This window comes from Cynoglossus semilaevis, chromosome 8, assembly GCF_000523025.1.
Source record: "Cynoglossus semilaevis isolate Cse_v1.0 chromosome 8, Cse_v1.0, whole genome shotgun sequence".
NCBI lineage: Eukaryota > Metazoa > Chordata > Actinopteri > Pleuronectiformes > Cynoglossidae > Cynoglossus > Cynoglossus semilaevis.
The window spans coordinates 7955083-7976953 of record NC_024314.1 but is presented as its reverse complement, the minus strand read 5'-3'; the positions used below and the strand labels follow the sequence as shown (position 1 = coordinate 7976953).

The window sequence follows — 21871 nt, the reverse complement described above, 5'->3', positions numbered from 1 at the left end:
CATTAGTGGCCTATATATGTTAGCTAGGCACCCAGACCGTGACATTTTGTCTGTACAGTTTAATGTTATGTACTTTTGTGTTGTAATGTTTACTTCTTAATTTGTTACTATTATTGTTTTCTCTGTGTTTTTCAGCTACAAAGAACAATCATAAGGTGGTCACTGGCCTGGCGGCAACAATCGGGAGTCTTGCAGTGGTTTTCGTTATTGCCACTTCTTACATGATATGGAAAAGGAGAAAATCATAAAGAAATGTCTCTAATCTCAGATTTAAAAAAAGATTCAATGTGAAACTAAATGAAAAAAAATATTTTAGATTTAATTGGGATGGGTGTTTTATTTGATTAACTTTTCAATGTGACCTGGAAAAGAATAAATATTGTGGCATAGTCACATTTACTGATAGTCAACTTAAAATACTACTGAATACTATTTGTATTCCTATTAAAAGCTATGGACAAATAAAGAGCATTTCCAACTGTTTTTTTCTGCTTGAATAAAAAAAAAACAAGGTCAAATATTAACACTCTGACCTGTCAACAATCCTTCCTCAGTGAGGCGCTGAAGCTCTTTGTACAGTTTTACACAACCTGTTTTGCAATAAGCATGAAACCTTTACCCCCATCAGCTCTAAAATGACATTTTGTTTTCTTGACTTTTTTGTTTTTCTGACTTTAAAGGTCAAGAACATCACTATGCTAATGAACATTACGTTTGTAATTTAAAGAAGAATATCGAGGAGCTCATATATGATCTGCCAATAGTAAAGATACAGTAACAGCAGTAATATATCAGCCACACCTTTGGACCAGACTCAACAGAGGTGCGAAGATATAAAGGCAAGTGCATCGTACCATAAGATACATCCGTGACAAAATTGGGGAACAGCCTCACTGACCAGATGAATGTGATCATCATCTCTGACCATGGTATGACTCCACTTCTCCATCATGGAGACGTCAAACAGATCATCCTCTCAGAGATCCCTGGCTCCAGCTCTGAAGATATATAGTTCCAGCTGTTGGATTACAGTGCTCTGGGGATGCTGCTACCTAAAGACGGGCAGTAAAAATAGAGGTCCATGATGGACACTTGGACAATGTGAGACAAATGCTGGTCTCAGCGGGCAATACCAGAGATAAAAGTTACCACTGTCCTATTACCAGATAGTAACATTACAAATAACACTGAATAAATAGGTGTTTGCTGTGTTCATTATTGTGTGTATTATTGTGTTAGAGCAATGTGTTTGCCATCTTTCTCACGTTTGTCGCTTTTGTCTGCTGTTCACAGATGTTAATGCTAATGTGAGGCTATAGACTGGCTCCTCAGCAGCAATTGTATTTTCTGCATGTCTCGTCATCATTGCCACTTCTTACAACACATGCAGAAGTAGAAGAAGGAAAGATGTGAGAAAGAACAAGAAGAAGAGAGGAAGACATTTGCCTTAGGAACAAATAAGCACAAACTGCCTCTTAAATATAGTAGTACAAGCATAAAAAGGGGTAAAATAAATGCACATTAATATTTCTGACTAATTATAAACAGGATGTGTAAATGCCCAGAGCACCATTATCAAAAATTTCATTATTAGTTTAGTTAGTTAGTTATTTTAGATAAGTGTGACTTGGTTATCCCCATGCGCTGACAAACGACGCCATCTTGTGATGTGTTATGAAAATTGCAGTTTTAAGAACAACAACAATGGCAGCCGTGTGACTACATCTACGCGCCCTAAGTCCTTTGTGGGAGGATTTTCAAACCGTCCGACTCGACCGGGAAGACATGCGACCGGACGTAGCTGCAAGATAATTCTTAAAACAACATATTTGACATTTTTGACATTCGGAACCGAGCATCCAGTGCTCAGTACAACAGCCTGCTCCCGGACGATGCACTGCGGTAGGGCCGAGCAGAACCGCCCGTAACGGTATTTTGTGATGAAAACACGGAAACGAGCGCTCCCTTGTGTTCTGTGACGCAGTTTATAAACAAAGTGAAGGATAACGTGCTTAAATAAAAGTAGAAATGTGGTTTTTAATTTAAGTCCCGAGGGAAAAAACGAATTACTGAAGCGTTTTATATCCATATAGAGGGCGTCGCCATGTTGTTTAAAGCGTTTTTATGATAGTCTGGGAGAAATCATTTTTACCGTAAATGTCAGACTCCGGAGATGCTCCAAGATTCCCCAGCTCCTCTGGACTCAGCAGCAGGGCCGGGCTGAGTTTCACCGCAGCCAGAGGACTTCCGGCCACCGTCAGGAGTTTGTCTTCTCCACCTCCACCTGTGAGATTGACTTCCCTCAGAACCAGAGACCTAACATTAGGAGGAGCCTTCAAAAAAACTAAGGTAACAAACTTGTTTTAAGGGGTAACGTAGGCCTAAATGGAAGGAAATAAATGAAGAAAAAAAGATACTTTTCATAGAAATTATCATCAATAAACAACATCAATTAAGAGAGAACCGTTTCATTCATCCTCTGGTGGAAATTGTTGGTATTACACCTGCTTCCACAGTACGACAGACAGGAAAAAATATTCAGTAATTTAACCTTTTATATTTTTATTACATGTGATTTATTAAGACCTTCGAGCCCAATGTCCACGCTGTGAGAAAAAGCAAACCTGAGTAAGTAATCATCATGAATTCCAGTCTTTGTGCACATAAACACATGATTATTGACATTTAAATGCTAATAACTATTGGGCCCAATTCCAGGGTGACAGAAAACATTAATGTGACTTCAAAAAAGGAGAGGAAGAGGGACGAGAGGAGAGGAGCAAGAGAGAACAGAGGGAGGAGGAGAGAGAAACCCCAGACTATCCAGTCTCACTCTATCTTTGAACAGGGACCTGCTGATATAATATGCAAAACAGGTCTGTGGTTCTGTGTACTGTTTTGGTCAGTCACATACATGGTGCAGTATAGTCTTGTCTAACGCTGGACCCTCTGCTCAGGTTTGCGTGGTGCAGCTGAGTTACGTGACTCCTCCACCTCCCCCGTGTATAAAGTGGTAAAGAAAGAGAGGAAACGCTCAGAGGAGGATGAAGACGAGATCCTCAATAAACTACAGAGAGACGATGTAAGTAACTCCTCAACAAGACTTAAAGTTGAACCATTTATTCACACACCAGCTGACAGCAGGCTGAATATATTTACAAAACAGGCAGAGAAGTTCAACACGTTTCTGATCTTATTCCACAACACTGAGTCAATTCAACCTCAGTGTTGTTCTAAAACAGTTGGACAACAGAGGAAGACGAAGCCCCGTCTCCTCTGCTGCTCGGATGTCGTCAGTCCTGCATCTTATTTCTGTTCTTTATGGTAATCTTTATGGTTCAGTCGAGTCAGTTTTTTCAAGTGGCGTTCAGTTGCCATAAGGGTAGACAGTGCCCTCTTGTGGCCATATATGGTATGAAAGCACACTTAATATTCTGTGAAATACAGCACTTTAATATTTCATATCCCGTCTCCCAATCCCACAGTTCATAGACGATCCAAATCTGAAGAACGATGCCAAGCTGAAGCCCATCCAGCTGCCTCTGTGTGACACCAGCAGATTCATAAAGAAGCAAACTCTGTCAACCACTTCAGGTGATTTCATGAAACTACATTCAACCCTGAGGGCAAGAACTAGAAATGTTGTTTCCATTTTTTTCCTGACTCTTCTGCAAACACAGCCTCTTCTGATATTAGATGGTAAAGAGGATGTCAGCCTTGCAGCTGCAAACGTAGCTCCACAGCAACTGCTTGTTGTGTAAAATGGAAGTAAACAGCATGTTTACTCTGGGATATCAACTAAAGAAAATCAACTACACCAACAGTACTAACCCTCAGTGACTGCAAAAGTACCTGAGGCTGCTGATCTGTATGATTCTCGTTCTCGTCCTAAACACTGTGGCCGTCATGTTGGCAGGTCCAGACGACCACAGACGTGGAGGGAGCTACAGCAGGACAGCGCTGCTGCCCAAACCACAGCAGACGTCTCTGGCAGACTTGCTGCATGAGCTCAGCACGTCAGACAGGCAGGAGCTCTTCTTCATGCAGCTTCCTGACTGCGTCCCAGGTCAATTGTCTGAGCAGAAGGATGCCCTGCCGCTCAGGTCTCCGACAGAGAAGGCGGCCAAGAAGGAAGGCAAGGCCGAAGATAGAAGACATCTGCAATCATTGGTGAGTCAAAGGAAGCACAACATGAAGTGCTGTACTTCCACATCATCACGTGTCACAACAAATGAGAGCATTCAGCTAGGCCTGAATCGCTTCAGCACTCACATGAATCAAAACCAAAAAAAACTGTCGGTCACAGAAAACCGGAAAAATCTGACACAGTTTTCCTTTGTTCTCTTCCAGTAATTGATCCAGACATTCCTAGTTAGGGCTGCACCCAGCAGTAGTCAGTTTAAACCACAATCACATGTACCAAAAACAAATTAACAGTGTATTTGTGTGTATTTGTACTGTATTATCCCACTGTCATGTCTCGTTTCTCATCGTATCATCTGGAAACATTTGATTTCCACTGTCATCCTAACACAAGGCAAAATGAATTGTGGGATTCGACACTGTCATCCACATCAGCAGCTGACCTTTTCAGTTTCAAAACATGAGGCGTTGCCATTTACCCAAATTTTGCGATTTCTGTGCGTTTGTGCCCCGCCATAGCAGCTCAGGATGAAGTCAGGATGCCCCGTGCTGTCACAGATGCCAGAGGGATTTTTGGGTAAACTGCAGATAAGGAAGTCAGGAAAGGTGGAGCTGAAGATGGGGGACATTGTCATGGATGTGTCTGAAGGAGCTGCCTTCTCCTTTTTACAGGTAAGGAAGAGAAATCAACAGAACACACTCCTGTGTTTGTCTGTGATTGTTAGACTTTGTGTCATCTTTCTCCAGGAACTGGTGTCTGTACGACACTCTGAAGGAAAAAGCGGAGACATGATGGTGCTGGGAAATGTCCACCACAAACTGGTCCTGTCTCCTGACTTCCAGTCTTTACTGACACAGGCAGCATCACAGCAGAAGAAAGAACCGTGACACAAACAGACAGCGTCTGCACAAGGACCTCAAAGGATGTCTGCTTGTTCACAGGGTGACTGTGTTTTCTTATTTCTGCTTGGGTGAAGTTTTTTAAGGCAGCTACTTCCTTACCTTTTTAATATCTGTCACACTTGTATGTCCTGTGAGAGCACTGCCAGAAGTTTTCCTGTTGCTGGACGGGAAAAGAAATTTCAGCCTTGGACAGATATTCTTACTGATTCCCGTGACCTCCATCATGTTACAGTTACATAAGCAACGATCAGCTTTAATACCTTTCACAACTGCTCCTCCAGAGGAGAGCGGACACACCAGCACAACAGCAACGAGAGACACCAACGTGATGTAATTGTCAACATCGCAATGTGTTCTCCGGAAGTCAACGATCATTAGTGAAAAGTCAAAATGATCCACCATTAATGAGATAAAGCTGATGGGAAAGAAGTCGGAGTGTGACTAATAGGTGCAGCTGTAGTTTTCCTGGGCTTAAGCTCTTGTCATTTGTAATTAGCAGCCCTTCCTACTTTGTTTGTACAGCCTATTAAAACTGCTTTCAGGCTGTTTGACACATCTGCTTATTACCACTGTGAGAATGTAGGAGGATTGTGACGATCTGTTCGGCGGTTTCTTTGCAGAGCTGGGCTCTTTTTTATTGTCTACCAATCATTTTAATGTCCTCCATACAGATGTCTCATTATGTGTAATCGGCCATTTTTCTACACCTCTGTTTCAGCAGTTTTCTGACTACGTCTTTGACTTACAATGCATACAACCTTGTTATTTTTCTGTGTTTTGTCAAATGTTTTAGAATAAATCAACTCTTTGTCCTTTGCTCAGTTTCATACTGCACTGATTCACTACAAATAAAATGTGAAGCCAATAAAGACAACAAATAAATATACATAGAAAATAACAAATGATCAATAATATCAAACAGGGACCAACTTGGGACCAATCATAGTACTTTGGGGTGGATTTTTGTTGGCCCACAAATTTTTCCAAACAATTATTTGTGTCCAGTTGACTAAGAAAACAGAAACTTACAGTATATTAATCCAAATACATAATACTTACCAATATTGATACTGTGCTTACAGTAGTAGTATTAATACATTTTTTATGCACTATACAGTTGTGCAGTTCATAACATGACTATATATAGAGAGAAAACTAGTCACACTCCCACTTACACCTGTGGTCAATTAAGAGTGAATTAGCATGTCACCTCCAAACACAAAGACCATCAGTTATTACTGGAGATCGAACCCGTGATGTTTTAGCTGAGCATCAGTAATGTGGTCCAGAAATCAAGAGTGTAAATTGGACACATTTTCACAGTTCAGTTAAAATACTTTATAATTTTTTGCTTAAACTATATAAGCCCCTAAAGGGACATGAGGAAAAAATTTAAAAAATCTATTATTTCTGGTGCTCACCTGAAACATACCAGAAGGTAACATTTCAGGTGAGCAACAGAAATGTTTATTTTCTTTCCTTGCCTGATAGAAATAGGTTAAAAACATGCAGAAAGTTCTGTATTTTACCACCCTCCCTTAGTTTAGACATGACTACTGAATAAAGAAAAGTAGTATTTAAAGTATGAAAAGTATTAAAAATGTCTGTAAATGTTTATTAGCTTAATAAACAATACAAATATCTGCCGTAAATACACACTAAATACAGCACATACCTGCCTAAGCATATTTCAAAAGACATTCAAAAAAAGAGATATTTATATAGACTACAAGCTTTTTACAGCTGCTCACAGAACACATTTCTTTGTCAAGCTTGTGAGAAAAATGCACTATTTAAAAACTCTGTATATGAAACAACAGGCGTCAGTTGTTACATTGTCCCCACAACAACAGGATTTTATGGCATGACTTTGCAACAAGTTTATTATAATAGATGATACAAAAGAATTTCAGTCAGGTTACATCACTGGAAACATGATACCCAATCTCCAGTCAGTGCTTTGCAGCCAAACAGAGTGAACAAACATGTGGCTTGAGCACCATGGAGCACACACATCCACTGGTAACATGTTCTGTAAGATGTGGTTTCCTTTATTTGGTTGGGGCCAATGTAGAAATGCATCTTAGTTTGCACAAATCAAGACTTGTTGGCATTCGGTCGTCACTTATTTCTGGTATTAGCATCTACCTGTCTACAGGTGTGGCTGTGAGTCACATGGTCACATTTTGTGTCATAAATCTAGCCTTCATTTGGTTTAAACACAACTGATATAGTATACAATATTGATAATTTTCTGTCTTGAAGCTAACTATGATCCTTGTATTGTTAGCTGTGTGGTTACCTGCTTGAGTGCGGACTAAGGTACGGATGCTAGCATTCCCATGTTAACTAAAGTGTAAACAGTGTTCGTACCTGAAATGTGTGAACAAACCCTTGCTGCTGTTGGTGTCAAATATTCTGGTTAACAGATAGAAATGATGGTCAACCATCAGTCGTTTCACTCCACCTCACTGAAAACTGGGAATAATGCCCCAGCTTTCACAAAATACATTTCACCAGGACAATGGTGAAAATCCAAATCCAAATCCACTTTAGTACTTTACTTTTATTTATATGTACTTTTTCTTTTTAATTTGCAAATGATTTAAAATGTTCCTTCTGTTGAAGTGTCCTGTTGAATCAGGGTACAGCCCCTGGATCGGCCCAGCTTCTGTCATCAACAACCCTTTTTCCCTTTTAAACTCAGTAGGTAAACACAGCTTATGTCATTATGGAAGGAGGCAAGCTTCTTATCTTTCTCTTCTTAGATTCAGCCTTCAGTAGCTTGACTTTTTTTTTGGCCACAGTTTTTAAAAATGTGGAGAGTGTTTTCCCTCGGATCACGTCCTCTCTCCCTATTTCAAGCATGTGGGTCTCCCACAGCCTCATTTCATTCCTATGGCGGACTTTGTCATCCTCAGCCAGTTGAACGTAGACCTGAGGTAGGTAATGTGGAAAATGTCAACTTGGATGATTCAATGCAAGAATTAAAACAACATAATAACTGTGTGTGTGTGAGAGAGAGAGAGACAAACCTGTTTCTCCTCACTTGAAAGACTTTTCCAACCTTCAAAGAGCTTCTTCATTTTTTCCTAGAAAGAAGACAAAAGCATTATTGTACTAATAACAGTTGTTTTATGACAGAACTTGAATTGATTCTATACATATACTGTATTTCTTACTGACTGGTCACTACAGTGTATTCATCGCTAAACTACCTTTACTCACCAATGCAGTGTTTCCTTCTGTTCTTACATAATGGTCTATTATGTAGATGTTGATAGCATTGCGAGGACCTTTGGGTTTCCCGAGGTCACTCAACTCCTGCATCGCATAGTAGTGGAGTAAAAACATGAATCCATGATGAACAATAATAAAATGTTCATAGTACTATGGGATTATTATTATTATTGTTGTTTCAGCTTTCCATGATATTTACTGTCCATTTAATGTCCATCTTACCTTCCTCTTGCGTCTGGCCTTCCTTTTGTCCTGTTTCTGCTTTTTCTCTAGAGCATGTTGCTGGATCTGTTGTGGAGTCAGCTGAGCCTGGTAGTTCTTCAGATCTACCTTGAACTGTTCCATGTCCCGTAGGTAGGCCTCCATAAATGGCTGCAGGTTTAGGAGAAAAGAAAATACAGTGTTCAAAACACAGGTCTAGTTATTAAAATTTCCTCCAAGTAAAAGGTCTGAACCGAAGTACAGCCTGTCTGCAATAACTTTTGCCTATATCCACATTTTCAACAATATTTCACAGTTTCAACAATATTTATTGTCAATATTCAGTGCAGGCAATATTTGCCTGAGAGAACAGGTAGCTATTTTACCATAAATAAAAGCAGTCTCACCCAATCAAAGATTGAAAGAAAAGAGAAACCTCAGAACAAACAAAATCTAGGACTTTAACTTAGGAAAAAATATACTGGATTTTTAAATTGTTAAAAAGTAAAGGATAAAAGTACCTTCTTCTCTTCAGCGCTCATCTCTCTCCATTGTTGGGCAATCATACTCATTCTTTGGTTTACTGTGATTTCTAATGGCAGAAAACACAGGATGGCAACAGAAAATGAAATGATAGCATAAATTAATAGATATTTAACTGGATTTCAAAAGCATAATTTTAATTAATAGAAACCTACCTGGGTTTCGACTTGCTACAACCGGAGCCTGTTCAACGTGGTATCGTACAAATCCATTTGCAGGTCTTTTTGGTGGGCCGTCAGCCTGAGACTGGAAACATCTCACTATCCCCACGGAGGCAACAGGGAGGAGACTGGTACGCCTTCATTATTTGAGTAACGGTAATAGTGTGAATATGCAAAACTCTCATTAAACAACTGTTTCAGCCTATATATTTTCCATTCAGGTTTATGCATACATCGTGTGCACACAGTTAGTGTTATTGATAAAATTAGATTTTTATTTTTTATAAATTTTAATTCTAAATAAATAATTTATAATTTTTTCAAATTTTATTTGACTTTTCTTGTATACACATTTTTTCATGCCTTTATTAATTATCAATGGTAAGCAACGTGTTAAAATTATGTACAAAAATATAGTAAAATTTAGAATATCTTTGCACATAATGGTAATACTTTGCAAATCATTACATCACATTACAATACATTTAGCAAACGCTTTTATGCAAAGTGACTCACCATTTGAGTCAGTCAATCAACAATCAGTGTATTTTGTTTTTGTATTGATCATTTATAATGTGAATGATGAATACAAAAAGCAAAATACACTGAGTTGCGTGTGCAATTTATTGTTAACTTTAATCGACTTTAGACACAAAGAAAATAGCATTTGTTAGACGAGACCTGTCTCTTTGATCTTAAAACCGGGTAACGGTTAAATAATCACAGATTTTAACCCCAAGATGCCAAGACAAGTTGCCTTAAGTAATTAGGCATTTGCGTCTTAATGCTGCAAGTGGTGACATATGATTTACACACAGTGCACACATTAAAAACAATGTGCTAATTTGCTAATGCTAGCTGGCTCCTGCTACATTAACAGGAGCTCTGCAACAAAACAGAATAGCTATACCTTGCCAATGATCCAGTGCAGGACAGGAGACTGAAGGACCTCGCCAGAAGGCTAACACTTCCTGTTAACAAGCCGAACGGAGCCATAGTGAATTATGTTTGTGAATATTTAAAGTGAATTTCTGACTTATTATTCCGCAGAACTGGCGAAAATGATATATTAGCACGCGTTTGTATTTTCCATTGAAATAGAAGTTCACTCTCTCTCTCTCTCTCTCTTTCCACCTTGTTGACATGCAGTGCAAACCAAAAGGCGCCCGAGCGCTTTGCGGTGCATTCTGGGAAGACGGCCGAAGCGTCTTAACATCCTCAAATTTCATTGGCGGGTGTTTAGTTCTAAAAACGGAGTAATTGGTTATTGTCGTTGTCAGAATGGACCAATCAGAGAAAAGAGATAGAAATGGGGGTTTTAGTTAAGCCTCGGCTTTATTTTTTCTTCATTTCATTTCATTTTATACCAAATATACGTAATTAGAGTCTACATGTATTTTGCATGGCAAAGAGAGTATTAGTTAGGATTTTCTTTACTTTTTTGTTACAGACAAAGGCACAGACTACTCTAATTTTGCAAAATAACCAAAAATGTCAAGGATTGGAATATTTATTCATCTGACAAACTCTTTTCACTTTTTCACTTCTCATCTTGTTTTATAAACAAATATAAAAAAACATTCTTTGTAATGTGATGTGTAAAGTAAGACATTCTTTACACATCAACACAGGATGCAAAAATACATAAATAATAATCTGAGAATGTCTGCAAAAAACACCATTTATTTCAGTACAAAAAGTGTCACACAGGCGTCAGGCAAACATGAGACTGCATACACAGAAATATAAAAATTATTTTTTTAAACCTACTCTAAAGGGTAGATAAATAAATATAAAACAGACATCAAAAACATAGAGGAACACGTTCAACCTTTAGATACATGTTTGTGGGTTAAAGAAAATAAATAAATAACAACAACAACAGAAAAACTTGTAATTGCTCCAATGTAAATTAACATCAACAATCACTTTATATTCCTTAACGGGAACTTCAAACAAGACATTGAAAATTATGTCCAGTTATGGATCAGCTGAAAGCAAACCAACTACCTTTCTGGTACTTGGCTCCTGTCTGTTTCTTGACATATACATTTAAAATGAAAAGAAAATGTAGTGATGTGTTATAAATAAAATTTGGATGAAACAAATGAAGACCTTGCACACTTTTTTGTTCCACGTAGAGGCTCTGCTTCCTATTAAAACTAATTACAATACGCCTTGAAAGTAACAGTGAAAATAGTTGAGTTATTGGAAGAAAAAGGATTACGCCAACCTTATTTTATATCAGTGTTGTGACTGAAACAGCTTAAACAATTGGAACACAAATGTTCCGTCTGTTTTATTTATTTTCTCTCATGTGATTTTTTGTTAAGAAGCATACTTTTGGGTCCATTCTCTTGCCAGTCTGTTGTATCTGAAAAAGAGGAAGAGGCAGAGTCATGTGATGCTGTCAGTGATGAGAGCAGACACCTAAACGTCAGTGTAAACTTGCCTGTCTCTGTCATTTACATATATGGTTGCAATGTCTGGAACTAAGGGATCGTCTGGGTTTGGATCACACAGCAGTGAGCATATGGACAACAATACTGAAAAGGAGATGAAAACCGATTGATGTGTATACTAAGGATGTTTAGGGACACAAAAAACTAACGAGACACATCAAAATGACGATTTTGATGACAACAAAAAACCAATAAAGACTGTGATTACCTTTTGACACTGTTAATGCCGGAGACCACTGAGACCGCAGAATGTCCAAACAGATGCTGCCGTTGCTATTTATATTGGGATGATAAATCTTTGTTGTGAATGCTACCTAAATGAGAGAAGATATTCTTCAGCTAGTGCAGTTTCAAGAAAATCAATTTATGACCAACTTGCAACAGATTGGATGAGAATCTTTGTACTTTTTAAAATGTTAATAAAAGGTTAGATTTTTATATAGAAGGTCTCACCTTTGGTGGCTTGAAAGGATAATCTGTGGGAAAGTTGATTGTAAGAAAGAAAACGCCTCCTTGAAAAGGACTGTCTGCCTGGGGTGAAGACAAGAAAGGTGACTGTCAGCGTTATAGATTAAAGCAAAGCATTTAAAATCATTTTTATCTCTAGAGTAAAGGAAGGGAAGGGAAGTAAATATTACACACAACCACCAGATCAAATGCTGTAAATGCAGTGTCACACTTGTGTCAACAGGCTAAAATGACTTGATTTATCAATATGCTCCCTCATACAGTAAAGGGTTAACCCAAAGTCATGGGGAGCCTCTGTTTGAAAACAAGATAACTGAGATAAATGGGTTACAATTGTCTCCTACTAAAAGCAAATCTTATATTAATTATAATTATAAAGTTGTATTAGATGACCTGTCCAATGACACGTCAGTATGCAGACAATGGTACCCTTATACCAAATATCCAATCCAATCTTTTGTTTCAATTGTATTTATTCCACTGCAGGTAGAAGCAATGTTGTATGTAATGTTCTAAACCCTCTCCCTGTTCTCAGTGAACCATCAACTACAGTCATGACACTCACCGGGCCCATTATAGTTGCCTGCCATTGAAACACTAGATGAATGGGGGGAGAAAGAATGCAAGTTATACAGCACATATTACATATATATGTTGACCATTTTAATATAAGTACAACTGTAGGACATTTAGTAGTCTAGAACAGGGTATCCAACCTTTTGATCTCAGAGAACAATTTTTTACAAAAAAAAAAGGCTTGTCGTGTTGTGTAACATTTATTTTCATAATTTGAACAAAGTCAATAAGTTTATTTCGCCTAAACATTTACAATATTTGTCCACATATAACATTTATATTAACTCACCAACGTATTTTATTATTGTTGTTTGGTAGCGAGGCAGTCCACAAAGATCGCCAGCAGACGGCGACATTGTACAGAAAATTTAAAATAAAAATGGCTTATTCCCCCCACCATCAGGACTCCAGCTCATCTCACATCACCACTGACTAATCAAGGTTGACAGCAGCACATGTTTTGATCAATAGCTAAATGTCACATAAACATTTTGTTTTGTTAGGGGGCAGGACAACTGTCCATTTTGATTGGATACAAATTTAGGCAGACTTACAAATCATCAAATTTAGCTTTCAAATGTTTGATTCATCAGCCTTTTTGGCGAGCACCTTTGAAAGGGGTAACAAGCTACTGGTAGCTTGCAAGAGAAACGTTGGTGGCCCCTGGTCTAAAACAAATGTCACTTCAAAACCTTCTGTTAATCAAGTTTTACTTCTGGGACCATAAACACCAATCAATTGTTTTTCCCCACATTATTCTCACATTAAGGCATACACAGATGGTAGATAGACTTGTTGAGGGTATGAAAAAGTACATCTATTCAACCTGCTTGACTCCAAACCACCACACCTTAAATAAAATCATTAAGACAATAGTAATAACGAGGATTGCTTTGATTACAATTAGGAAAAGGTGTCATAATGACCCATCTGCCTAGTGGCAATACACAGGAATACTCCTAGTGGTAATACAAAGTGTATACTCACGGTCATCCCCTACTGGTCCAGCAGAGCAGTTTACAAGAGGGTCATTCTGCAGGTCTTGCAACTCCTGATGTAAAAAGCAAATTGCTGCAGCAGGTCATTTAAAACCACCATTAATGCTAACGGTTGCTGTATTACATTCAGAAAGACATTGTGGTTTACTTGACACTAGCTTTACAGAAGCATCAGCATGAAAACAAAAGAGAATAAGAACGGGTGCATTTACAACAGCTCTAACAGATGAATTCACGCGAAACTACAGATATGGCAAAAGAAAATATAAAAATTAGTAGGGGTAAAAGCAAAGCTTAGAGGTGTCAGATAAGTTTAAACACCGCCCCGGAAGTTACCAAACTACTTAACACACGAAGCTAACAAGCCACTATGGTAGCATCACATTTCAAAATAGTTAAAGTTCATGTTTTTGTGTGTGTCATTGATTTCTTCTTAAACCAAACGTGTAACAGGGTCCAAACGAGTTGATAAGACGTACCCTAGTATTATCATTTTAATTTTATTAACCTGTTGGAGATGATGGGATTCTGACGCATCAGCTACAGTAACATTAGAATTAGCAGGTAGCTAAAGCATACCTTGTTTATCCTTTTCTGTGCCATGCTGATCAGAGCAGTTCCTTCCTCTGCACACTCTGATTTTATTTTTTACGTTGAGTTTTAATGTTTCTAACAAAGACGACTGGAATCAGAGTTCCTCCTCGACAAGTACTGTTTGTTTTTGTCCAACAGTTCCGCCCTCCTGTTTATAACTGTCACTCCTTTGAAGTGGATCATGGGAAACGTAGTTCTGTGTGACGAAGCGTCGTTGTATTCCTTTATTGTATTACGTTTTCATTCATAATGCAATGTTTATGTAACAAAATGGTGAATGTTGCAGATTCATTTGATGGAGGGCGAATATGTAGGTCAGGGGTGGACGATCTGATCCACAAAGGGTCGCTGCAAGCCGCAGCACACCTGGATTATTTTAATCAACTGATTAGAGTCTTTTTAGACAGTTGATTGGTCAACAGTCAGTGTGCTCTGTTTAGGCTGGAACAAAACCTGCAGCCAAAGTGGCCCTTTGTGGAAGAGATTACCCAGCCCTGACCTAGGTGAACAGAGTACTCACCCTGCTCCATGGCCAACGCCCATGTGCACACACACCAAAAATATGAACTGTAAAGGACCTGCAAACATGAACACAACACACTCAACGGGAGTGTGCAGCTCAAGTGAGAAACTCTGAAACACCTGTCCACGTGGTCACCAATTCTGCAGTACAAAGACTAAAGAAATAAAAACTGTTGTTTAAAGACAAATAATCGCTGCAACAATCACTTATTGGGGAATATATACTATGTGTGTGTGTATGTGTGTGTGTGTATGCATTTTAAACAAGGGGAGATATTCACCACCAAGCCAAGTGTTTCTTATTTTATAGTCAGACTCTGGTCTGGTATTGGCTCACCAGCTACTTAAACATAAGGTAGTGGGAGGGTCTAGGTGAGGAGCTATCAAGCCTTTTTTCATCATCATCTTAGTTAGTGTTCTACAGAGAAGTGAAATATACATAATTTGCAAGTAAAACAGTATAACAACAAATTCACAAAGATATTTAAATCATTATACGTATTTCATTTTATTAAAAAATATTGCCAAAGGTTAAAAAATATTTTCTGTAACAAAACACATTGTTATACTCAAAATGACATTCACCTCAAACTGACTTAGCAACAAACACAGAAAAGCAGTTCTGTATAACTTATTTTCTTTGTTTTTCACAAATCTTAAAGCCAATCTTTGAAATGTAGTGTTATCTTAGTGCCTTTCCTTTGTGTTGCCCTTTTTCACATAGTTGATGTCCAAACAGCAGCACCAGTGACAATTGTTGGTCTCTTCTTTTGAAGATCAGTTCTAAACATGAGTGACTGTCTTCCTGTCTGGAAGAATCTGCACTCCCACGTTGTATTCGTTTCTAGGAGCTGAGTTCATTTGTCACACTGACTTTTTGTTTTGCAGGCCTAAAGCAGCATTGACGCAGTATGGGATAATACTGACGGAAATCAGAGGTACGGTGGCACTCTTGCAGAAGGATAGCAGGTAAAACAGTGCAGCAGTGTGGGTCGGGGGCTTGAAGGAGTCAAAAAGATGGAGCAGGAGCAGAGAACTGACGACACAACCTGCTTTCACCCACTTGTTGCTGCTTTTTTTGCTTTCGGTGTATAGCGGAGAGTGCAGGCCCAGGCCCAGACCGAACAGGGTGCCCATGTTACGCAGGAGGCTGGCGAAGGGCGTGCTGTCCAAGTGGACCCACTCGGATCTGATGCACCACTTCTGGGCTTTCTCGATGGTCCACAGCAGGTCCACACCTACGGCTTTGAGCAGTAGGTAGAAGCCCACAGCAAAAGAGGTCAAGAAAAGGGTAGTGTAGAAGTACTTCTTCATGCTGGCATTGTAGATCCACTGAGTTCTGTTGAAGGCCTCGGCCACGATCATACCTGAGAACCACAGTGTGAAGGTCAAAAGTGAATACGATGAATTCTAATTTTAGTAGTTGTTTATTGATTATGGCAATAGATAGGTAATCCATTGGATATTAGATTTAAAATGTTTATTTTATAGAGTGAAATAAATAGTTGATCCCCAATAACTCACATATAAAATTCTGGCTTCCACAGATTGGCTGGTGCCCATGTGTGAACAACCAACCAATTATTAATTTTCCTGATCTTAATTTGTAGTGTGTGTGTGTGTGTGTGTGTAATGTACACTTGCTCTAATGCTCTGCTAATTTCTTTGTGAGGGGGAAAATTTAGAAAATCAGAACCATGTCCATACTGACCGGTCAGGACTCCAGCAACGACTTGGTGGGGAAAGTGGGCGGCGATGAAGACTCTGGAGAGACACACACACACCTGGACCCCCCAAAACAGTGTCCACAGAAGTGCCTTCAGATACCTGTCAAACACAGAGACATTTGGACGTCTTCACTAACTATTTAGCAGAGAAGCAGAATTCAAATACATTTTGTTTTGTGCTACCACTGGAAAACGAAAAGCAGTGAGAGTTGACACAGTTGTTCTTGGCTTATCAGAGACCACTGAACTGCACAGACGTCAAAACAACCCATTTGTGACCCTCCACCCCACATACACTCTCTCCTTCTAGCAGTGGACAGAGATCAATGATCAACCACAGCAGCAGATAATGTGTTCATGCTGATAAGGTCTGAGTGAGTGACAAATGGTCAACAAGCTTCCCAGGAGAGAAAAAGAACTCACCACTCTCTGTTAGCAGATTTCTTGGTAGCATGTTTCTTCTTGCTGCTCATTAGGGTTAGGATGGAAGTGACCAGGGTGTAGTAGACACCAGCGGCACCCATGGCGTGTCCTGAGGGGCTGCCTGAAAGACACAGGATGAACAGTTAGAGGGCGTTCTTCATATCTTTTTATTTGACTGAACTAAATAAATTTAATTCAAAGTTAAAAAAAATAAAAGTGAGATGTGTGTTTACCTGGTCCAGTCTCACAGGTCATGGGGTACTGCTCAATATGTGGTACAACTCTGTTTGCGTAGTAAGGGGACTCATGAACCCACCAGTATGGCCGTTCTCCAAACAGGATCCTGTGGAACACAATAGAAACATCTTTTTAAAAAACATTTATTATTTACACTGACAACAATTTAACTCCACATGATGGACTCTTCTCACCATTTAAACACCAAATTCAACCAGTCCCCAATCACTGCCACCCAGATGAGCTTGATGCCGACTGAGGCCCGCAGGTGAAACCAGAGTGGGAAGAAGATGAAGAAAGTGTTCCTCAGGTCTGCGGCCCAGGACACCCACAGAAACAGACCCTGGGCGTCCTGATAGTTAGTCTGCAGGTAGTTGGTACTGCTCACCCCAAAACCCTGCAGTGCGTCCATGACGGAGCTGAACATCTCAGCCTGATGTATGTGGATGTAAAACTGTTGTAGAGTGAGTGAGTGAGAGTTACACACAAAAAAACAACACTGACTGTTGCTATCAGTGACACAGCTGGTGGATTTTATACCAGAGGACCCACTACCCAAACGCATGCTCATGCTGATCTTTGGACCTTGCACATTCTGTATGCAATAAAACACATGGAGTCGGGAGACTTTGGGAGTTTGTCACACAAACAAGTGGAAAAGATATCCAGGGAGAATACGTCAATTACTATCTTTTCGGTGAAAAAAACTGCGTAAGGTTATTGACCATTGACCTTTTTTTTATTTTTTTATTTTACACACTGACCTACTTTAACTAAATACATGCAGGCCACATTGCTGCAGACTGGTATTTGCCTCTAAAAGTTTATTTTATTTTATTTAGTTTTCTGGCCTAAAAAATAACTTAATCTTATGATTTCATGCTTGATTTCTATCCTTTAAACAGGACTATTTCAATTGATTATTTCTCCAGTAATGTAATTGTTTTTGATGGTTGGGTGAAAACATGGCTCTACTCAGAAAGATGGAGTCACTCCTCTGTGGATTACATAAGGAGATCAATGATTAAATCATACAGTAAAAGCCAGGGAGATAGCTGCTGATAGTACATGAAGAAGAAGATGGAACGTTACACTACTGTACTAGCATTACTACTACTACTACTACCACTACTACCACCACTACTCCTACTACCACTACTACTCCTACTCCTACTCCTACTCCTACTCCAACTACTACTACCACTACTACCACCACTACTCCTACTACCACTACTACTCCTACTCCTCCTCCTACTCCAACTCCTACTACCACTACTACCACCACTACTCCTACTACCACTACTACTCCTACTCCTCCTCCTACTCCTACTCCTACTACTACTACCACTCCTACCACCACTACTCCTACTACCACTACTACCACCACTACTCCTACTACCACTACTACTCCTACTCCTCCTCCTACTCCAACTCCTACTACCACTACTACTCCTACTCCTCCTCCTACTCCAACTCCTACTACCACTACTACTCCTACTCCTACTACTACTACCACTACTCCCACCACTACTCCTACTACCACTACTACTCCTACTCCTCCTCCTACTCCTACTACTACTACCACTCCTACCACCACTACTCCTACTACCACTACTACCACCACTACTCCTACTACCACTACTACTCCTACTCCTACTACTACTACCACTACCAGTTCTACTACTACTCAACAGAGGATTTTTGATGCCAGGACTACGTGGAGACCAGGATATTGGCCCACATCTAAAAGACTCAGACCAGCTGTATTCATGGAATATAACTTCTGGTCTATGGGGGGTGTACAGATAACAAAAACAATGGTCATTGGAGGTATTCCTCTTTTAATGACACCTACAACCAAAATTAATGTTCAATTCAATTATAATTAAAAGTAATTATTACTTGTAGTAATTCTAAGCAAGGTAATAAAATAAAACAGTGAAAAGTCTTCACCACCACACAGAGGTTTGAAGGACTACAGTGAGGTGTTTAATCAACCAACAGTACTGCAGCTAAAACAGTGGTGGAGAACAACCTAACTATGAACAGGTAAAGAAGACGGTTCTATGTCTGACATCAGCATCACTGTGGTCTCTACCACAAAAACAAGACCTGTGATGAAGATGAAGATGAACAAACACCAAACTTTGGCGAAGCAGTTTTGGAAACAACATCAACTCCAAAAACAGCATCCAACAAAAATGGTGTCAACACTACACAGGGGCATTAACTGTATTTTCCCCATGTGATTAATCAGTGCATCAGTATTTAACGGAGAAAATCTATCGTAAATCTACAGCAATGTTTTCGTGATCCATGTGGAAATGAACCAGTTCTGTTCTACTAGAAAAAAAAATCCTATAAGTCCTGTGACCTTTCACTTTAACGTCATCTGGTTTCCGTATTGATGGATTCAGCCCCAGGGGCCTCATGGGTAAAAAGGTTAAGGAACCTGCCTGCACTGTCCCAAAAACAAACACATCTAGCCTTGAGTAAAGTCCGCTGGGGAACACATACAGGAACAGAGCACAGAGTCTGTCTGAAAGAACAGGACCAACGAACAAGAGACTCACTTCATCACCTGCAGACAGAGGTCTGGGCTCAGAGACCATGGATCTCCTGCACAGCTGGGGGGTCGAGTTGGCCGTCCACCTGCAGACTGGATACAGCAGCTACCAGAGCCTGTTCCATTTGGCCTCCACCGTGGCTGATCTTCATACCACCTTCTTCTGGCTGTTCCCAGTGTGGTTCCACCTGCAGAAAAACACTGGGCTCAGGCTCATCTGGGTGGCTGTTATTGGAGACTGGCTGAACCTAGTGCTCAAATGGTAAACTGGATTTTAAGAAAAGGTGACACCTCCAGGAGGTGTAATCTGAGATCTGAGTCCCTATGTCTTTGCCTTTGTCCTAGGGTTCTGTCTGGGGAGAGACCCTACTGGTGGGTTCATGAGACCCGGTTTTATGGAGCAGGACCAGTTCCTCCTCTGCAGCAGTTCCCCATCACATGTGAGACTGGGCCAGGTACGGTTCCCAGCACCCCTGCACTGAAGCACATTGTTTTCTTAAGTTTGTCTTTAGAGTCTCTGTGTTTGGAACAGGCAGGATATAGAAACAACCTCCTTTAAATGAGTGTACATCATTTAAGAGCTGATTAGTTGGCTGAAAACTTCCTCTGTCCTTTGGAGTTGATCGTCATTTTAGTAACTTTTATATAAGGTCTGTGTTTGTCCCTATACAGATTATCACATTTGTTGAGATTATTAAAAATAATTCAACTGCAAAGTTGACTTGTTTCCTCTTTTAAATCAGTTTTGTCAGAATCACTGATTGCTTGGCATCTTTCATTAACATTCAACTACTTTTAGCTATCTAAGCTACTTATCCTAGCATGTTCTCAACTGGGCATCTGGAAAACAATTTGTAAATTCTTAGCTAGAATTTAGTTTCCTCTCAGTCTGAAGTTTTGGCTAACCTTTAGCTTATTAAACTACATTCCCTGGCTAACTGATATGAGCTCCTTTGTTTGTGTTAGTTAGTTATTACATATGGCTAAATATTAGCTGTTGACAATTACCTTGTTATTTTCGGCTACTGGACTACACTCTATATAAGTGCCAAAAAGAGGAAGCGGTTCTTTGTGCTGTGCTGAAGATTTGCAGTTTTTCTCTTCCCAAAAGTAAATCAATAACCACCGTGAGGAGAGTTTGTCTCTTCTTTGCTAATATCTGAACATGACAGAGTTGCACAGTAAGCTTTGGAGTTTAGGATTGACTTTAAAGAATTGACCTAAAGATATTGAAAGTGTCTGTTTTGCAGGAAGTCCTTCAGGTCATGCTATGGGTGCAGCTGGTGTCTGGTATGTGATGGTAACAGCACTGCTCTCAACCGCATCTGAAAAGCACTGTCCTCCTCTGTTGTTCAAGTCAGTAGTAAATATGTTGTGTTTAATTTTTGCTAAAGAATTCATGTGAACATTAACAATCACAGTCCACTGTCAGGTTCCTGCAGATAGGCTTGTGGACGCTGATGGCTGTGGTAGAGCTGGTGGTCTGTATGTCCAGGGTCTACATGGCTGCTCACTTCCCTCACCAGGTTATTGCCGGAGTCATTATAGGTTAGTTCCCTCTGAATTTTTTTATTTTGTATTTTATAATAATGTTTAAAATGTTAGGGTTAGTTTCATTTGAATTAGCTACAACATTGTTATAAAACCACCTTTGTCTCAATGTCCCCTTGCTGACATACATACAACTGTATTGTGTCAGGTGTCCTTGTAGCTGAGAGTGTCTCCCGGTCTAAGTGGATCTACAATACCAGCATGAAGAAGTACGTCTCCACCACCCTCCTCTTGACCTCCATTGCTGTCGGTTTCTACCTCCTACTCAAAGCTGTGGGCGTGGACCTGCTGTGGACCCTGGACAAGGCCCAGAAGTGGTGCATTAGGCCCGACTGGGTCCTTCTGGACAGCACACCCTTCGCCAGTCTCATGCGTAACATGGGCACCCTGTTTGGTCTGGGTCTGGGCCTGCACTCACCGCTCCACACTGAGACCAGGAAGAACATCAGTGTTTCCTTTAAGTTAGGATGTATTGTTCTGTCTTTGTTTCTGCTCCATCTGTTGGAAGGATGGACCTTTTCCTCCGAAAACCATGTGACTTTTTATTCCCTGTCCT

General features: G+C 39.8%; 6 protein-coding genes and 1 long non-coding RNA gene across 12 annotated transcripts in view; 3 read left to right on the top strand and 4 right to left on the bottom strand.

Annotated features, from left to right (window-relative positions):
* Positions 1-852, top strand: part of LOC103381841 (ectonucleotide pyrophosphatase/phosphodiesterase family member 7-like) — a 4394-nt gene extending 3542 nt beyond the window's left edge. The window contains exon 5 of the mRNA XM_008314397.2: positions 136-852. Coding sequence (XP_008312619.1) covers positions 136-248 — 113 coding nt within the window. The 3' untranslated portion in view covers positions 249-852. The remainder of the gene's footprint in view (positions 1-135) is intronic.
* The window catches only part of LOC103381842 (uncharacterized), a 24115-nt gene extending 21836 nt beyond the window's left edge, over positions 1-2279 (bottom strand). For 3 of the 5 annotated variants that reach the window (XR_521842.3, XR_001760452.2, XR_003050273.1), the window contains exons 1-2: positions 2153-2279; positions 899-1052 (exon numbers count right to left, since the gene is read on the bottom strand). This is a non-coding gene — a long non-coding RNA (uncharacterized LOC103381842). Of the gene's footprint in view, positions 1-854; positions 1053-2152 lie in introns of all 5 variants that reach the window. The other 2 variants (XR_003050272.1, XR_521841.3) reach the window with 2 other exon arrangements.
* LOC103381840 (DNA-directed RNA polymerase III subunit RPC4) lies at positions 1675-5863 on the top strand. 2 transcript variants are annotated; one of them, XM_017034786.2, is made up of 8 exons: positions 1675-2349; positions 2585-2628; positions 2719-2876; positions 2958-3082; positions 3486-3594; positions 3917-4170; positions 4666-4815; positions 4891-5863. In XM_017034786.2, exons 1-8 carry the CDS (start codon positions 2158-2160, stop codon positions 5029-5031), a joined length of 1173 nt encoding a protein of 390 aa, XP_016890275.1. In that variant the 5' UTR covers positions 1675-2157; the 3' UTR covers positions 5032-5863. The 2 variants fall into 2 exon arrangements, with proteins under 2 accessions (XP_016890275.1, XP_008312618.1); XM_008314396.3 differs by having other exon boundaries at positions 4663-4815.
* Positions 5864-7583: 1720 nt separating this feature from the next.
* On the bottom strand, positions 7584-10222 carry tfam (transcription factor A, mitochondrial). Its single transcript, NM_001319824.1, has 7 exons — positions 10102-10222; positions 9186-9328; positions 9009-9079; positions 8509-8658; positions 8275-8370; positions 8082-8138; positions 7584-7983 (listed from the first exon to the last, which is right to left on the bottom strand). The coding sequence occupies exons 1-7, from the start codon at positions 10185-10187 to the stop codon at positions 7768-7770; spliced, it is 819 nt and encodes a 272-aa protein (NP_001306753.1). The 5' UTR covers positions 10188-10222; the 3' UTR covers positions 7584-7767.
* A 632-nt stretch (positions 10223-10854) lies between these two features.
* Positions 10855-15162, bottom strand: LOC103381844 (ubiquitin-conjugating enzyme E2 D3-like). The gene is made up of 7 exons (XM_008314400.3): positions 14275-15162; positions 13685-13748; positions 12687-12718; positions 12107-12184; positions 11862-11967; positions 11644-11737; positions 10855-11565 (listed from the first exon to the last, which is right to left on the bottom strand). Exons 1-7 carry the CDS (start codon positions 14296-14298, stop codon positions 11520-11522), a joined length of 444 nt encoding a protein of 147 aa, XP_008312622.1. The 5' UTR covers positions 14299-15162; the 3' UTR covers positions 10855-11519.
* Positions 15163-15300: 138 nt separating this feature from the next.
* Positions 15301-17719, bottom strand: g6pc1a.2 (glucose-6-phosphatase catalytic subunit 1a, tandem duplicate 2). Its single transcript, XM_008314401.3, has 5 exons — positions 17393-17719; positions 17195-17304; positions 16962-17082; positions 16523-16638; positions 15301-16178 (listed from the first exon to the last, which is right to left on the bottom strand). Exons 1-5 carry the CDS (start codon positions 17623-17625, stop codon positions 15676-15678), a joined length of 1083 nt encoding a protein of 360 aa, XP_008312623.1. The 5' UTR covers positions 17626-17719; the 3' UTR covers positions 15301-15675.
* Positions 17720-19668: 1949 nt separating this feature from the next.
* g6pc1a.1 (glucose-6-phosphatase catalytic subunit 1a, tandem duplicate 1) overlaps positions 19669-21871 on the top strand; it is a 2828-nt gene continuing 625 nt past the window's right edge. Inside the window, exons 1-5 of the mRNA XM_008314490.2 lie at positions 19669-20026; positions 20110-20219; positions 21015-21120; positions 21197-21312; positions 21464-21866. Of these exons, the coding sequence (XP_008312712.1) occupies positions 19809-20026; positions 20110-20219; positions 21015-21120; positions 21197-21312; positions 21464-21866 (953 nt within the window). The 5' untranslated portion in view covers positions 19669-19808. The remainder of the gene's footprint in view (positions 20027-20109; positions 20220-21014; positions 21121-21196; positions 21313-21463; positions 21867-21871) is intronic.

Coding starts and splice junctions, on each gene's coding strand:
- LOC103381844 (XM_008314400.3), bottom strand. CDS start 14,298: ATGGCACAGAAAAGGATAAACAAG. Junction 11,968..12,106: donor ATCCTTTCAAGCCACCAAAG/GTGAGACCTTCT, acceptor TCTCTCATTTAG/GTAGCATTCACAACAAAGAT. Junction 11,566..11,643: donor TATGTAAATGACAGAGACAG/GCAAGTTTACAC, acceptor CCTCTTTTTCAG/ATACAACAGACTGGCAAGAG.
- tfam (NM_001319824.1), bottom strand. CDS start 10,187: ATGGCTCCGTTCGGCTTGTTAACAGGAAGTGTTAGCCTTCTGGCGAGG. Junction 9,080..9,185: donor TGTAGCAAGTCGAAACCCAG/GTAGGTTTCTAT, acceptor TTCTGCCATTAG/AAATCACAGTAAACCAAAGA. Junction 7,984..8,081: donor TTTCAAGTGAGGAGAAACAG/GTTTGTCTCTCT, acceptor TACCTACCTCAG/GTCTACGTTCAACTGGCTGA.
- g6pc1a.2 (XM_008314401.3), bottom strand. CDS start 17,625: ATGTTCAGCTCCGTCATGGACGCACTGCAGGGTTTTGGGGTGAGCAGT. Junction 17,305..17,392: donor TTGAATTTGGTGTTTAAATG/GTGAGAAGAGTC, acceptor TGTGTTCCACAG/GATCCTGTTTGGAGAACGGC. Junction 17,083..17,194: donor GACCTGTGAGACTGGACCAG/GTAAACACACAT, acceptor TGTGTCTTTCAG/GCAGCCCCTCAGGACACGCC.
- LOC103381840 (XM_008314396.3), top strand. CDS start 2,158: ATGTCAGACTCCGGAGATGCTCCAAGATTCCCCAGCTCCTCTGGACTC. Junction 2,877..2,957: donor TGATATAATATGCAAAACAG/GTCTGTGGTTCT, acceptor CCCTCTGCTCAG/GTTTGCGTGGTGCAGCTGAG. Junction 4,816..4,890: donor CTGCCTTCTCCTTTTTACAG/GTAAGGAAGAGA, acceptor ATCTTTCTCCAG/GAACTGGTGTCTGTACGACA.